At 41.4% G+C, this 17,888-nt stretch overlaps 1 protein-coding gene across 19 annotated transcripts in view; it reads right to left on the bottom strand.

The window, feature by feature from the left end:
• TTLL5 (tubulin tyrosine ligase like 5) overlaps positions 1-17,888 on the bottom strand; it is a 276,284-nt gene that overhangs the window by 207,068 nt on the left and 51,328 nt on the right. For 18 of the 19 annotated variants that reach the window (XR_015721823.1, XM_045807764.2, XM_045807766.2 and 15 more), the window contains 6 exons: positions 17,227-17,328; positions 15,377-15,468; positions 14,473-14,580; positions 3,990-4,071; positions 2,351-2,412; positions 1,170-1,264 (listed from right to left, as the gene is read on the bottom strand). Coding sequence is in view for 18 of the 19 variants with exons in the window: in XM_045807764.2 (XP_045663720.2) it covers positions 1,170-1,264; positions 2,351-2,412; positions 3,990-4,071; positions 14,473-14,580; positions 15,377-15,468; positions 17,227-17,328 (541 nt within the window). In the remaining variant the exon portion in view is untranslated. The remainder of the gene's footprint in view (positions 1-1,169; positions 1,265-2,350; positions 2,413-3,989; positions 4,072-14,472; positions 14,581-15,376; positions 15,469-17,226; positions 17,329-17,888) is intronic. The other variant, XM_045807772.2, reaches the window with a different exon arrangement.

The raw sequence follows: 17,888 nt of genomic DNA, 5'->3' as shown, positions 1-17,888 counted from the left end.
TCCCTCTCAGCTGTATTGTACCTGGCTGGCCCTCTTACTCATTCCCATTGTCTGCCTGCAGCCCCTCTAGGCATTTGAGTTTGCAGACCCTGTTCTAATGAAAAGCTAGAAGTATAACTGTGTAAGTGAGAGTGAGGAGCTTGGCAGACAGATACAGCACTACTCGAAATGAGACCAGCAAGCTAAAGGAAAAAAGGAGAATGAGCGGTGGCAGGAGAAGGGGAAGTGGAGGAGGAATCAATGGAGGGGAGAAGAAACAGAAAGGGGAGGAGGGGGAAGCAGCAGCTATTTCGGCCTTCAAAGAGCTTACAGTCTAGCGGAGGGACACTGGACAATTTCAAAGCAACAAATCGATGAATGCCGAAACCATGCGCTAGAGAACAAGTACATCATATTGAAATAAAAAATAAAGGTCATGACAGAATGGGATGGATTTAATAGGAAACGATCTCCAAACTTCTGAGCAGGCAAGGTCATCAATCTAGATGGGAAGAGAGCAGGAAAAGAGACCTTTTAGATAAGAAGAAATATTAAGGGAAAAAACACAAGTGGAAACTAGCCAGGTCTAGACAGGCAGGGATGGATTAGATGATGGAATGAGCAGGCAGAACGATGAGCTGATTGGTTTAACTGGAACACAAATGCAGAGGACACAAAGACCGGAGCAACGCTTGATAAGTGACGTTTCAGACACGCACAGGAGTCTATAGGCATTTATCTCATTTAACCTCAATTAACACCTCACAATCACTGAGCGCTTATAGAGAAGATATTATTTCAATCAAGCATCTTCTTTACAAAGCTAGCCTGAAGATCAAAAAGAATGTAGCAGAGTAATGACTAGGCATTTGTAGGCTCCCTCTCTGTGCCTTGTTTATGAGCATATCAATTTGAGGGAAAAAACAGGTGATTTTAAAAAGAAAAAAGGACAGATAATGAAAAAAGAAGGCAAAAGAAAAGGAAAACATAAAGCCGAGAATAAGTTGGTTTGAAAGCATTGAAAGCATATGCTAACAGCCACAGCTGAATATAACGGCCTCCCGTCTGGAATGATCCCCAAATTCTCCTGCTCTAAGTGGCGTCATATGCATAGTGCTTCAGCTCACTTATTTACATCAGCTACCTTGCCACTAAGCCTCGTTGGGGTCCCTGCTGCTGAATTTGCTTACCTGAGGTTTTTGGAAAGGGTTTCTCCTGGAAGACTCAAAGGTGGGATAAATTGGCCGGGTTGATGCCCTCTGGGCAGGGTCCTGGCACACAAATCCTGAATGGGGAATGGCAAACATTAAAACCCGCCATTTTCTAAGAAATTAGCAGGTTTAGCTGTACCTTTTCTTTTAGATATACAAACTCAGTTTCACGGTCATAAATATTACAGAGATCCATCCTCAGGAGGATTAGGCATGGCTCTCTCAGACACACAACTCCACTCGAACTTCAAACCACCAAAACTGGACAGCACAAGAATGGAAAATATGCAGATAAATCAACCTTTCTTGTTGGGGAGCTGATTCTGATTGAAAAAGAGATGTGGATTTTTGATGAACGTCAGAGTAAAAATACAAACCACCATTTAAAAATACACAGTTCTTTATAAAAACAAGTTATTTTAAAGTGGCCTCCTAGAGGGTGACTGGTAATGTTGTTTTTACTGGGTGAACCCAAAAGCAGGTGAGGGGTCCTGTCCTGTCATACAAGATCTACTTCTGGAACAGCTGAAGGCGGTCTCCTGGCACCTTTCAAAGTGGGCTTCTCGGGTTATCTATGGCTTAAGAAATTAGGTGTGCCCTCAGTTCACTGACTTCCTGAAAAGAAGCAAATTCCCATCCAGGGAGACTAGAGTGGCTCAGTTTTACAGCATTTGCTGGTACACCAAGTACTAGCTCATTTCAAACATATTCTGTCATGCCTTTTTAGAGAACTTAGGAAACAACAACAAACCCACAATATACCCACCCGACTGCCCATCTCCACTTCAGAGTTTTGGCTTATCTACTCAAAAAGGGATTTCGTCGTTGAGCTGCCTTCAGTTCTAACTATTACAGGCAGGGCCATGTTGACACCAGCAGAGACGGCCTAGTGGAAATACAGCCGGCCTCCTCTGTAACAAAGCTTCTTCAGCCAGTGCCCCAGGAATTAGGTCTCAGCCCTAGTTGTGGTTCAGCCTCAGGACAGGATGGAGCCAGGGGGAGTAGAAACATATAAACACTTGCCTGAAAATATAATTTTTCAGTACAAAACATTCAGCATGGCTTAGGAACTGCCAGTTGGCAACACCTCGAGACCAGCCTGACAAAATGGATGCTCTGGTTAACTTTTATGTGAGTCTTCAGCAAACACTACTACTCACCTACGACAGTGAACATGTCTGAAATCATACTGGCTTTAATCTTTAGGTCCAGGGGTGCATCACTAGTAGAAGAGAGAAAGCAAGGACAATCGATAGTTATAGATTAACAGAATAACTACCCCTAATGGGCCTCAATACAGCAGGGCTTCCAAATGTCGATGAGAAGCAACACATAAAGCACATCGAATCCATGGAAAAGGAAAAAGAAATCTGGGCAAAAATACTAGAAATAAAAGCCCACTGTTAAACTCATCCTCTGTGGGGCAGGTCGAGCACCAAAGCTGATTCCCTGACATGCAATCTTTTTATTCCAGAAGGTCTTGTGCAATTCAAACTGTGTACAAGTCAAGAATATTGCTTCATTATCACTGTGGATTTTAGAGGCTTAGACTTTTAATATGCTCTTTTATGAGTGTGTCCACCATTCAAATTATTTTTTACTGCTACAATAGTCAAATCACATTCACACACAAGAGAAGAAACTCTGGTCTTCTTTGCACTTTCTTTAAGGCCTCATTTTCTGTTCTAAATCAATCTTCTTAAGCTTTTAGGTTTGTGAATGAGGGCAAAAAAAATACAGGTTATACCAAAATATCACCAGATGATGCAGCAGGAACCCACATGGAAACAGAAACATGAACTGAAAGCTGGAAGCCTCCCTGTGGCAGTGACTGTCATGTTGGCTTTGGTGTTGAGGTGTTCCTCCATGAACCAGATTACTTTGGCTGCTGGACCACTGCATCATTCTGGGGATCTCTAACATCGTATGATGCACCTGGCTGGGCAAACTCCAAAGAGCTGACTTAACAAAAGAGTAGCCCAACATCTGAAGCATCTCTGTGATATCTAGCTCTATACCTTACTATTGGGGTTAAGCTGAACTCCCACCCCATGAAGCAGTCAATCTGTCTTTATTTGATTACTTGGCATTTTGCCAACATTTTTCATCCTTAAAAATGCAGCCACTGGGTGGTCTCTAGCATAAATCTCTAGGGTTCTCTAGCTGTTTAGAGAAGTATATGGCTAATAGGAACTCTGGCTACAGCTGCAGATATAAGCACAATCCCTTCTGGTATTGAAAAATATGTTTCTTTACTTCTTCTAAACAAGAGATAGGTTAAAAAAAATTTTTTTTAAGATTGTCTGAAGTTTTTAGACTCTAATCTTAGATGCATGCCAGAATATGGAAAGGGTAAAAGGACCAAATATTATATATACTACCCTAGGCCCAGCTCTATACCTTTACAGTATATGTGGATTTGAGCCTGTATAAACCTTTAGTAATAAAGGAAATATGATACCTCATGTATTTCTTTAGCCTTAGCAGAACACCTACAAAGTTAAAAAGAGAGAGAGAGAGAGAGAACTGGAAATAAAAATGAACACAAGAAGCATCCTGTAGGAACTCAAGAAGACAGTTATCATAGATCACAAACTGACTAGTAAGATAGGGATTCATGGTTACCATCTGGAAGTTAACCACATGTCACAAGTCCCTCAAATTTAGAAATTCTAGTCATTTCTATCTAATAACTAGGGTTAAAAATCTAGTGCCAAGAGAAATGACTTTAAAAAAAAGTGTTTTAGTGCTACTCATTGAAGGCTTGTCCTTTTCTAGTTGATGGAACAGACTACTTACCAGGCCAAAGAAGGGGAGAGATTTACTTCCAACAACCATGGCTTCAGAGTAGAATCTATGAGCACATCAAAGCCATAGAGTTCTAGAAATACAACATAACACAATACACAAGATCACTTTCTGTGTTACAGCTGAACAAAAATCTGGAAGACTGTATCCAATCAACTTCCACAAGGGGCCTAGAAATTTGGTGAGTATAAGTAATGAGTGGAAGTAGAAGCAGAGAATCTTTCAAGTTCAAGAGAAATTAATCAAACGCTAGAGATAATGAGATAACACTGTTATACAATTCCACTGTTTTTATCATCCACTCTATTGACATTCCTGAGTTCTACACAGAAAGTGACCTGACCTCTAAAAGTTAGCATGATTCTGCTGTGCATATGGTTAAAAAAAAAAAAAATGTTGGTAACGGGAATGCAACAAGTGCATCCAACAACAAAGCTGCTTGGGTTTGTTCTGGATTATCCCACCATCTTCTGAAAACAGAAAAATCTACTGGAGGAATCTCCCTGGGGCCCTTCCATTGCATTTTCCTAAACCAAGATCTTGCCTTTGCAGTCTGGGTCAAGAAGATATCTAAGTGTAAAATATATTTATTCTCCCTCCCCCCTCCTATGGTTTCAATTTCCCTTTGAAGACAGAAAATAAAGTAGAATGGCCCAACATAGAAAGACAGAGGAGAAAGGAGGGAGCCCGTGGCAGACAGAGCAGAACTGTGACAAGCCATCCTGCACTACTAATATCACTGAAAAAGGGAAGGAGCAAGAGACCAAAATCTCCATGGTTTCTGGATTCTTTACTGATTCTTCCTTAGCTCCTCAACTGTTGCAAAGAGCAATCTAAGACCATAAGCAGGCTTTTTCCCAGGATGCAGGGGTAATATGACACTAACTTTGGAACCTCAGCTGGTAACCTTGACTCTTATCATTAATGAGACCCTCTCCCACAGTCATCTTTGGTATACATAGATCAAATATATCTGACTTTCAGAAGCCTCCCTCATTCTCAAACTTCCCACTCCGTGTCCCTCAAATAAACTATCTACATCCTCTTTCCAAGAGAAAAGACGAGCTTCCTTACAGTTCAACCAGAGGTCACAGGCCACAGCTCATACCTACAGAACACAACCAGGTATCTTCCAGAAACTCATTTTGAAACAGTAAGTAAATGGTCTTTACTTCAAGGAGGATTCTCCCATTTTTCAATCCTCTCAAAAACACAGAAAAGTAAATGTAAGTTTCTAGAAGGGTGGTGCCAAAGACTGTCTTCTGAAGAGGAGGTCTGATATGCGACCAAGAATCCTAGAAGGGGAATCTAGAGACTTGGATCCTTCTCATGACTCTATCATTTATTCACTGTGTAACTGGGGGAAATTCATTTCTGTCTCTGGTATTTCTTTAGCATCCTGTCATTTCCTTTATCTTCTCTATTAATCACCATCTGTCAACCACTTGTATGCTCAATGTTATATCCAAAATTCCTATTTGTGCAACACTGAGTAGACAATCGTATTCAAGTTCTTCTCTCAGGAAAAGTTGTCATGAATCAACTTGCTTCCATGGTACTTATTTAGGATTCAATTTAATTAGCAAAAATAATCACAAACTAAAAGAGAGTCTGAGATGGGATTTACCTTCATGTAACTACACAAAAACCAATTATCTGTACTTTAAAATGTAAAGAAAAGAAAGCTCCTTCACCTATCTCTTTTAGGTAACAAATTCACAACTTTTATGGCCATACATTCTTCTGAATATTTTACCTAATCTTCAATCATCCCACAGAATATTCCCCTCTTAATCTGAAAAAAAAATCTTTTGTGATATAGCACTAAATAAGGCATTTAAAAAGGAAAACTTACTTTCAAAATCTCCAAGTCCATGTCAACATTACACAAGCAAGAGCACAGGACTGAACTGTTTCACAAAATGGTAATATTATTAATAATAATAGTACAAGGAACAGGGCAAGAATAATGCTTGATGCACACAGTGACCAGATTTGCAGAATCAACCACAAATCAAGACAAACTGAAAACAGAATGACAACCAATGAGCCCCATTATTTAAACACCTTGCGTTCAACAGCCAACATAGTTATTTGACTATTTCCCAAATTAAGAGGCAAATTCCAAGAATCTCAGCTGAAAGGCTAAGAACTAACATTCTGGGAAGAAAAATAAAAAATAACCCAAAGAGAGAAAACACCCTTTACAGTGCCAACAAAATTTTTACTCAGGTGCATGAAACCCGTCAATGCTAAGAATCTCAAAATCAGTTTGGGCTCTGACTGTACCTGTACGTGCACAAGGCTTGGATCCACAACCATCTAAAGTGGGCTGAGTTCGGGATAGCGTTACAACCCAGTGCAAAGCCCAGCTCCTCTCGGAGGCTGGAACTGGAAGGGGTGGGGGTGGGGGGCAATGGTAAGTGGTATGAAAAAATAGCATTTGTATCAGGTTTATCTCTTTAAAATAATCAATTCAGCTTAAGAAAAATAATTTGGACCCTTGACAGGCTACAAAAATCCTTGTAATGACCCTTTTAACTTACGACTGGTCTTTTCCATGGACATTCAAGATTTTAAAAGGTAAAAAGTAGGTTGTACTGAGAATATTAAACTTCACCTTTAATACTGTGTGTTTTGGCAGCAGTGTCTAGAATTTCAAAAACTCGGTATCCGGGATGAGATCTACCAGTGTTCCTGTCACTAAAGGGTGCAGGCAAGGGAGGTTTCTCCCGTTCTGAGAGCTACTTTCTTTGTTCCTCCGTGTTGCCCTCATCATGACAGAAGAGCAAGTATTTTCAAAGGGCTGTTGCTACCACCTTGTTCAACAATGTTTCCTTAGGAAAATTTTCTTTCATGGATGTATTTCCTTCAGCCCCCAGCCAAATCAAAACAAACTTGAAAATATTCTAGTGACTAAGCGAGAAGAAGCCTGGCTCCACCTCTACTTTACACTGGTACCCTTATCTCCCTATTTCTTAAAAGCGGCTTCCTGAAAAAGCAATCTACACTTAGCTGCCTTAACCTTCTTAATGCCTACTCATTCCCCAACCCGTAAGAATTTGCTTCTGTGCCCATTCTCTAAGTCAGTGACTATTCTCGCTGTGATCACTGAAGACGACCAAGCATCTGAAACTGTTGACCACCCCTTACTTATTGGAACCTTCTTCTCCCTTGGTTCCAGGACACTGCTCTCTTCTGATTCTCCTCCTCCTTTCACTCCTTCTCTTCTGCCAAGCTAGTCACTGGTAGGTTTGCTCAGGGTGGCATCCTCAGGGCTCTTTCCTTCTCAATTCTACTTCTCTTCTTGGGTGATCTCATGTATTCTCATGGCTGCAATTAATATTATGATGATGACATTCAAATCTCTATCTTTAGTCAAGTGTCTTCTGGACACCAAATCCATAACTCCAATTGCCTTCTAGACAACTTCACTAGGATATCCCATGAGTACTCAACCTCAACAGAACATAACTTGTTATCTTTCCCCCAAACCTGTTTGGCTTCCCATTATTCTTCACCTTGGAAAACGGTAATCCCATCCACCAGTCTCCAAAGCTAGAAGCACTCTCTTCATCACCTCCCAAATCCTACACATTACCAGATCTCTTCTATAATTCTCTTTAATCCAGTCTTCTATATTCCCTTTTGAGCTATAATTCATATATAATGAAAGGGACAGATCTTAAGTGCACAATTTGATCAGGCAAGATAACTGGAGGCATCCATGTAATCCACATTCATATCAACCCAGGAGCACATTTCCATCATCCCAGAAAGATCCCTCATGCCCCTTCCTGGTAAATAGCCTGCTTCCCCTCATCACACCCCCAGATAATCACTATTCTTATTTCTTTCACCATAGATTCATTTTGTCCATTCTAGAATGTTATATAAATGGGAGCTTCCAGTATACACTCTCTTGAGTCTGGTTCTCTCATTTAGCATTTCTGAGATTCATCCACCTATCATTGTTTCTTGTTTTAAAACAAGTTTATTGAGAGAATAAAATTACTGTATAATTTACATACAACAAAATTCACCCTTTTAAATTGTAGTTTGATGAGTTTAGACAAACGTACATAGTTGTTTAATCACCACCACAATTAAGATATAGAACAATTCTATCACAGACACTCCCCATGCCCCTTAGAGTCAATTCTCACGCCCCATCCCACCAGCAATCATTGATCTAATCTCTACCTTTTCCAGAAAGTCAAATAAATGAAATCATACAGTATTAGCCTCTGAGAGTAGCTTCTTTCACTTAGCATTGTGCTTTTGAGATTTATCTATGTAACTGTTTTTCAGTAGTGTAGTTCATTCCTTTTATTCCATGTTATGGATATAAGACAACTTGTTCATCCATTCAACAGGTCATGGACATTGGGTTGCTTCCAATTTTTGACGATTACGAATAAAGTTGCTATAAACCTTCATGTACAGGTATTTGTGTGAACATATATTACTTTTCTTGGGTAAACAGCTACAAGTGGGATTGCTGGATCACGTGCTAAGTCTATATTATTGCTGCATACTTCTTACCTCCCCATTCGTTTCCCTAGGACTAGTCTCTCCCCACTGCAGTCCATTCTCCACACGGCCACCAGAATTTCTAAGACATAAATCTAATAGTCAGATAGAGACTGGCTGTGAACTGGCCCAACAACAGACACTTGATGTCAGGTTGGCTCCTGCAGGATTTTAAATTAGTCATGTTGTACAGTATTCTCTTTGTTGTAATTCTGTCCTACCAAGCTCTGGGTCAAATCCTGATAAAAATGGAAGAAAATAATAATAATCTTATTGCTCTCCTGCTCAAAAAACTCCAGTGGCTGTCTGTTGTCTACAGGATGAATTTAAACGTGTCAGTCCTCTATAATCAGGCCCCGATCTACTTCCATAACGTCATCTCCTGCCACCCCCTCCCATGCAAGCTCTATCTAGTCACAATGAGCTTCCTACTTCAGAAAAATGTCACACTGTGTCTGCACACTGCACTGGGCACGTCATAGTCCCTCTGTTAGAAATAGCTTTCCCTGGCTTCCCCTAGGCATCGCTGGTAGGTCTCGTGTATTCCAAGAGTACCCGAGTCACTCTACTACCTGTACTGTCATTTATCATTTCATGTCTGCTCCTCCCCACCACTGGAGGGTAGGGCCATGTCTCATACATCGTTATACTGCAGGCCGCCTGCATCATAAAAAGCACATAGGAAGCAATCAAGAAACACTAAAAGGAAGGAAAAGAAAAGAGAAGGAAAAGAGAAAACAAATTAAGTGAAAAATACAATTTTCAAAAGACACAAAGTAATATGTAGCTACTCCCCCAAAATAACCCTGGGACAAGACTTGAAATATTTATAATAAAGCTAGTAACCATAAAGACAATAAGAGAGAGTCTCATTAAGATTTTTACGTATAAGACCTATTTAAAAAAAAAAAAAACTTGATAAAGGGTGGCCTAGGACGCGAGGGAAAAAAAATTTGCGAGGGAAAATAATAACGTGTCCAATGCCTAACAGGTTACTAAACATGTCACAGCACTAATTGTGGAATCAGTCCACTAGCCCTCCCCAGAAACAAAGCCCCAGCTGCAGCTGTAATCCTGAGGCAGTGGAAAGTGCTGACATTAGCCAGTGCGCACTGTCAGTCAAATGCTGTTGTATAAAGGAAATTCTTTTTACCTTGGCTTTGCATTTGAGTTGAAAACCTAAGGAGGAAGTCTTTATCTGGGGTCCAGAAGGAGAAGTTGGAAAAAAGCAGATCAAGATCCCACAGGAAAATGAGCTAAATAAAAGAAAAAGCCCAGAGCCAATTTGTTAACTAGTCCAATACATCAATATGGTGTCTGGCTACCATATGTAAAGGTAGATTGGAAAGGAGTATCTAGGACTCGGTACTGTTGATTACAGCCGAACAGAGTGCCTTTTTTCAGGCCTGATCTGCTAGACAGAATGATATCGTTTTTCCTGAGATCTAGTTACAGGAGAGCAGGAGGAGAATCCAGGAGATGGGGCATGCCAAAAGTGGTCGGACTCTTCAGAACGCGTCTTTATGTGAGTGGAGAAAGAGCCAGAGAGACCTGGCTCCCCAACTTGGCTTTGCCATTTGTTAACTGCATGACCTAGGACAGACTATTTAACCTTTCTGAATCCTTTCTCCTTGCTATAAAACATGGGTAATAAATACCAACAAAACTCTTAAGAGGGCTAAAGGGAATAACCAATGAAAAGTGCTTGACAAACAGTAGGTACTTCCTCCCAAGCCCCTTCTACAGTAAACTTCCCTTCCCACCTAAATAGGAGCATGGGATAAAGCAGAAAGGAGACTCTCTCGAAAAGTGAACTGTTTAAAAAAGAAGAAAGAAAGAAAAGTGAAATATTTGCTGACTTTTGTTGGTGATGGTCAAGTAGTTTACATAATTGGGGAATGTATGCTGCCCACTTTCGTTGCTTCAGCGAATATTTATGGACACCCACCCTTTGAGAATGTCAGCTTACCTTATGAAATGGTCTAGAACAAGAGCAATGGAAGGCAAAACTGGCATTCATTCAAGAGAGAGAGGTGTACTGAGCACGGATTGTCCCGAGCAAAGACGTCACTGGCCTCTGACCTAAAGAAGGTCAGCCTCATCACCTCTACAAGTGGCAGGACAGCTGGCTCAGAGGATCCCAAGCCGGAGAGGACCAGGATCATAGCCTGTTACTTCAGCCATCCTCACACACACAGATAAAACTGCTGTCAGCAGCAGCATCTGTAAAGGACAGCTAACATCCTGTTGCTCTTGGCTGTTTTTCTCCAACTGGTCAAAAAAGCCGTTCTCATTGCCAGTTATGTCACCATGCCAATTTCCTAAGCATATTCGAAGGGTTGCTGTTTACACATATATTTCACATGGTACCGTATTTTTATAATCTTGAAGGCAGTAAAAATTAGAGTGCCAGAAATCTATTTTCTTGGGAGAGGCATCAAAAACTCTATAAATCAAGAGTGCAATGATCAAGATGACCTGACAGCCAACCATCTTGTGGGCCCCTGCCCTCCAGGCCGGATCTCCTTCATGTGGGCCCTACCACACACGAGCTCTGGAACCTCAGAAAACGGTCTTCGTTTCTCAGTCCTCTATGGACTAATTATTCTCTGGGGTCCTTTCCAGATGTACAAATCTATGAGAAGGCATTACATGGCTAAGTTTCAGGTAATCCGTGAAGGTTCCTAAGTCTACATTTAAATGCCAATAATACAATGCAGGTGTATGTATATATCATCCCATGTAAAATCCAGCTTGAGAGGAACAACACTTATAATCTATACAGGGACTGAAAATAAACTAAATGCATAGATAAACAAATGAACAGAATACTGGAAGTACTGAAAAGCATAGTCGGACATTACAGATGGTAGAGTGGGAAAGAAATCATAAGGACAGAAACGCTTAGATAGTGATAGAACGCTCCTGGCCAAGACCCATAATGTGTACGGGTGAAACCACAACCAAAAGAATATAGGGAACCCCATCACTGGACTACTGGCTTCCACTAAAAACACCAATGCTCTGTGCAAGCCAAATTATTCTGGGAAGCTCTCAATTCCTGTTTACTCTAAAACAAATAAGAAAGAAAGAAAGAAAAAAACAAACCCAGTTTACTCCTTGTAACCTAAACCCCAGGGGAAGTTAGCAGGAGTCAGCGGGAGCCAGAGAGACTCACAAATATACACACGTATACAAAATCGTATCTGATGGGAGGAGGTTAACGAAGCACACAAAATCCCAGGGCTGACAGGAAGTGGAATTAGAACCACAAAAGCCAAGAAGACAGTCAACAACTTAAAAAACTCCAGATGCACTCACTTTATTAAAACTGAAGAAAAGCAGGGAGGGGGGAAGGGGACCCGTGGATGATGAAATGGACTTAGGGGCATTTCACTGAGTCAGAGAAAGTCACTGCTTATTTCATGTCGGAATCTCTACTGCCATTAAGTTCCAGAAATTCTCAAGCTTCCAAAAGTCAATCAGGTAATAAAACAAATAGAAAAGGAAACCTTCAGAAGAGCTTATGATCATTTCTACAACAAAGATTTTTATGCCAAGAAACCCTCATATAAGAGCCAAGTAGACGTGGAAAAGAAGATATGTTCTATGTACCACCCCCCTCAAACAGTTTAAATAACACTAAGAGCTCTAGACCCTTACCAAACCAGATCTACTGAGAAGCCTACTATCAGGCCACCAAAAGGCAATTAAAGCAAGTACCAATGATTCATTCAACAAACATTTCTTTAACATCCTCTAAGAGCAAAAACAATGCTATTGTGCACAATAGGAACAGAAACTAGGGAGACACCGCTGCTGTCTGCAAGGAGCTTCTAGTCCAGGAGGGGAGTCAGACACATAAACAGGCCCCAGATGACAATCAGGTACCACTGCAGATTATGAATGGAAAGCTGGGGGCTGGGAGGGCTAACTATAAACGGAATACTTAGGAAAAAATTCAAAGAATTGATACTTGTCTTCATCTTGAAAAGAGGTCCGTAATCTATTAAGTAATGACAATCAGGTACCACTGCAGATTATGAATGGAAAGCTGGGGGCTGGGAGGGCTAACTATAAACGGAATACTTAGGAAAAAATTCAAAGAATTGATACTTGTCTTCATCTTGAAAAGAGGTCCGTAATCTATTAAGTAAAGTAACATGAGAAAAATTTGTCGGACACAGGATAAAGCAGGTGCAAAGGCAGAGGGGGAGGGAAAGACCTGGCAGGTGCAGGGAGACGGCGAAAGGTTTGGTTTGGCAAAAAGAGGGTGAGAGGGGAAGGGGAGATACAGTGGCTACTGAGAATTGAGAAGATAAGCTTAGAGACTACCGGGGAAGTGCATGTGTAAACAAAACATCACAAGATGATAGGAAAAGAACATAATAGAACAAAGTATCGAACAGCATGAGAAAGGGGACGCAACAGGGAACTTTGTCAAGCAAGCGTTCCTAGAAAAGGCAGTGGTCAAGCTGAGTTTTAGAATATGAACCCGAGTGTGCCAGGAACACAGGACAGCAGAATTTATACTGAGGCACAGAGGCATGGAGTGCTCAGTGGTGTAGTTGGATTATAAGGTGTAAGAGGAGATTCTAGAAAATTCTAGAATTTCTAGAAAACTCTGCTGAGGTCAGGTCCTTAGAAGTCTTGAAGTCATATCAAGTTTCTATTTACTAGTTAAGCCTAAGGAGCCATGTGAGGGTTTTACAAAACACAAACATATCTCCATTTAGAAAAGATGTCACAACCTCTTCTTTTCCTATATAATTTTAGGTCCTGGTTTATTTACACCCTTCTATTCGGAGTCTCAACACCTCCCTTTGTTTAGTGCCCCTCAAGTACTGACTATTATGATAATCCATGAAAGAGGTCAAGAAAATTATAAAAATTCCAAAGAAATAATTTCTATTGGGTATAAATTGAGGAGCAGACACTGGGCCAACTGCTTTGCACACATCATCTCATCTGATCTTCAAGGTACCCTTGGGAGGTAGGTACCATCATTACTACCATTTTAAAGTTGAGGAAACAGGACTGGAGTAACTTGCTGAAAATAAGAGAACTAGTAAGGGGTGTGAATGGCTTTTAAACTAACTCCATCAGGCTCTAACACCCATGTTCTTTACTTTCCTGTTACCCTGCTTCCCGAGCAAGCCACGCCTTATGTCCTCACTACTGTATTACTTTAAATATCCCCCCAGCAATGACCCTATGTGTGTGTGTTCTACTAACAAAGCCTACCATCTGCTGAAAGCTTAGTGGACTTTACAGACACTGACGCTGGCAATCACTGAAAAGCTCACATCCACACAGAAAGCAAACGTGCGCAGGCGCCCTTAGTGCCAGTCACAGCCAGTGGGTCAGTAGGCAACAGGCTTCCTGATCCAGGAGTTGTGAACTGTTTCTTATTCTTTCTGTGTGCAATCGGGGAGTTATGGGTGGGAGAAAAGGGGAGGGGGGAAGGAGGAAGAGGAGGAGAAGAAAGAGAAGTGCGGGGAGAAACCCACTAGAAAGAATACTAAAACAAAAAGGAGGAGTCATTGGAAACTGGGAGAAAGCACATACTGGTACCAGCCAGAGCTTCTTGGAACGGTTCCCAGTCTGGCTGCCAAGGAGCTCTGGAATATATTTGTTAGAGCTGGATTCCTCTACAGTCCATTGCAGGCTTTTTCTGATTGCACTCTGACAAAGAGACCCATACTTTAGTTCCAATCCCTGCTTCCCACACAGAAAGCTAGTGAGTCCTCAGGGGACCTCCAAGTAAACTCACCACTGACCTCTTAGTGGGACCCTCATGTGCTATGTGAGCCTAGAAAGAAAAGTCTGCCACACACCTCTTACTCCTGTAGAATCACTAAGCCTCTCTACCCCCGGGATCCCATCCCAGCTTCCCCAGTCCCTTTGCATACAACATAGTAAGCTTCTTGAGTCTCCTTACCAAAACAACTGCTGCGGTGAGGAACAAAGGTTTTACAGGCTGTAGCAATAGCTAGTTCAGCAGAGATTATAGTCTTAATAATCAGGTCTTCCACATGGGCCATCAACGCTACAAAAAAAAAAAAAAGAAGAAGAAGAAGAAAAAGCAGCAGAAGAAGAAGAAGAAGAAGAAGAAGAAGGAAGAAACACTATAATGCATGGAATATAAAGACCGGATTCCAGAACACAGTGTGATTATAAAAGCACGTGTGCTCATTCCAAAAAGTCTCTCGGTGGCAGTCATACAAATAGGTACTCCAGGAGAAGGCGTATCTGTGAATAAGCGGACACAGCCCAGAACGTAGGTGCTGGGGACTGTACTCAAGTGGCCTGCTATGTCAAAAGATAAACATGGAATGGAAAAGAAGCCCTGCTCCTCCCTTCTCAGCCTTCTCCTCTCACCCTTCTCCTCTCACCCTTCCCTTAGCTTTCTGCGTGCTTCCCACTCCGCTCAAGGCTCAGCAATTGTGTCCATTTTGATGCCAAGCCCTGTACTCATATTCAACACTGCTCATTCTCCAATTCAGCAACATGAATGAGAGAGATTAACTTGGACAAATTTGCACTCGGGGCCAATATGGAGAAAGTATTTCAGTTTGCAGTTCAACGCTCAAGAAGGATTAATTTACTAAAGGCTAAAGGAAAAAGTTGTGCCTTCCAAACTAGAAACAAGAAAAGGGATTTCCGGGCTCATGGAAGGCCTGTTCTCCATCTTGGACAGGGCAGGAAAACTTGACACCACCACCAATGACCCCATCAGATGTCTCAGCGACACTGTCAGAACTAAAGAGGGTGACTCATGCTGAGAGGCCAGGGCAGGTTACACAGAGAAGAGAGGTCAACAAGGAGAAAGGTCTGGTACTCACCAGTTGTATCTCTGCCTTCCTGTTTCAGATACCTAAGCATGGCACTCATGCTCCATTTGTTCCCATAATCCTCCACCTCGGGATCATCACAGCTAAAACAGAGGAATGGATCAAGGTCACACATGCAAATAGGGCTGGCTGTGGAAATCAGATTTTTTACAAATACTTGTCCTTTTAATCTTTAGGAAAACATTCCCTTTGCTGACCTCCACTCAGCAACTTTTCTTGGTCCTTTTTGTCATGTATCCCTATCTATCATTGAAATGAAAATGTATATGGCTTCCCTTATTGAGGCAGGGAGGGGAGAAGGCAGCAAATTCTTCCTCAAGGAAACAATTAAGTATCATGAAAGGGTGGAAGAAATGTGTGAAAGAATGTGAACAACTTAAGAGTGGTTACAATACATTAATAGAGGGAAATGTGCAGAGATACTAACCTAGCCTTTGTGGTAAACGTCACATGAGCCCACAGAAGAACTTGTAATGCCATTTTGGGATCAGAACTGAGTCTGGGCGGGCTAGCGAGCTTATGTGGTGTAGCATCTTAATGAGCTAACCAGCACGAGACGGTGGTAGCATCTGAAGCAAGCTCCCTCCTCTTTAGCGGTAGACACAGCTTTTTTTGATACTTTCTGAGCTGTCGCTGAAGGGAGAACGCACGGGAGCAACAATAAAAGCGACGAAGTACCCCACAGCTGGCACAGCAGACCGGCAGAGGGGGCACACTGCCATGACCACTGGAAGGGCCAGCTATCGGGAATCCGTGTTTCAAAGCTGCGCCCTCATTCCCTACCACCAGCCCAGCACCCACCAGCTGCATGTCTGCTCATCTTCCAGAGTGAAGGATATGATATCTTCAACCATTCCAAACACTGGTCACAGGACACTCTGTGAAATCTATAGAGCTTTGGCAACTATGCCATCACTTCCAGATTCTTTTCTTTCTTTCCTTGGACCTTCTAGACACCTATTTTTAGTCTGAGTAGAAAGTAACTGTTTGGGTTTCTTTTTTATTTTTCCACTTTCTGGCAAAATTATCAGGATGAAAGAAAACAGAGCAGAAGGAATATTTCCACACAGCTGGGCTGGTACTCCCTTCCACTGAATCCTTTTCTGAGATGGCCTCATTTCTTTCTTCATTTAATTTATTCCTAACTTTTTCCCCCCAATCATACAAGTATTTACTTCAGAAAAATTTAGGAAATACATAAAAGCACGGAGAAGAAAACAGAAGTCACCCGCCCATAATCCTGTCCACCAAAGTTAAGCACTGCTAACATTTTAGTATATATTCCTCTAGTTTCCATTTCCTCCCCCTCGGCAAACATAAACAGCTTTAGTTATCTTATATATTCAAAACAGAAATTAGACTGCAAGCAGTGTCTGGCAACCTGTTTTTTCCACCTGACAATGTACAGTCATGAACATTCTTCTCTCTGATCTTGTGCACACATCTCTTGTTATTTCTTAAGGTTAAGTTCCTAGAAATGGAAATGCTGGGTCAAAGGGTACCAATATTTTTAAAGCTTTTGATACATTTTGCCAAGTGCTGAAATAGCCTCATTTCTTGACTTCTAAAAAGTTCCATATGCCTATTAAATTCCCACCTGTAGGTCAAGTGAGGAAAGACAGTGAAGACGAAATTTGGGAAGGCATATTTTGGTAGAGAAAGGTGACACTGTAACAGGGAGGGCAAGCAATGGAGAAGCAGCAGCTAAATGTGCTAAATGACAGACGGCTTCCCATAGATTACGTGGAGATAAATGTAGGACAACGAGCTGACTTCCCACACCCACAACACCCGCAAGTGCAACGGACTTCTCTGGCTCCTGGCTCAGATGTAGCCAGTACCTGACATAGTCTCCACTCTTCTTATTCACACTGTAGTTTGTCAGATGCATGAACTGGTTCCGAATGTTCTTGGCTCCTTGATCATATCGCACAGTTGCAAACCTGATAGAAAGGACATAAGTTAAAAGTCAGGAGCAGGGTTTCAAGGAAATGCAGGCTAGAACTCAGGATCAATGTGATATTAATAAAAGGAGGGTGACATCATTAATAAATAATGAGTGCCTGATAAGTGCTTATTCCTATGGTGCTTCGTATATAATATTTAATTCATTGCTTAAAGCAAGTCTCTGAAGTAGATAATATTGTATCTCATTTTTCAAGTAGATATAAAAACTAAAATGTAACCTAGAAAGATTAAGTAATTTGCCCAAAATTACACCAACAAAGTACAATATCCATTCTTGATAAAAACTCTCCACAAAGCAGGCTTAGGGGGAAATATACCTCAACATAATAAAGGCCATATATGAAAAAACCCACAGTTAACATCATCTTCAATGGGGAAAAACTGAGAGCTTTTCCGCTAAGATCAGGAAAAAGACAAGGGTGTTCACTGTCACCACTTTTATTCAACACAGTACTGGAAGTCCCAGCCACAGCAATCACACAAAAAAAAGAAATAAAAGGCATCCAGATTGGCAAGGAAGAAGTAAAACTTTCAC

This window comes from Ursus americanus, chromosome 26 (assembly GCF_024610735.1).
Source record: "Ursus americanus isolate L20-20 chromosome 26, mUrsAme1.1.p, whole genome shotgun sequence".
NCBI lineage: Eukaryota > Metazoa > Chordata > Mammalia > Carnivora > Ursidae > Ursus > Ursus americanus.
Note: the sequence above shows the minus strand (reverse complement) of the source record. Positions and strands in the feature narration are given on the sequence as shown.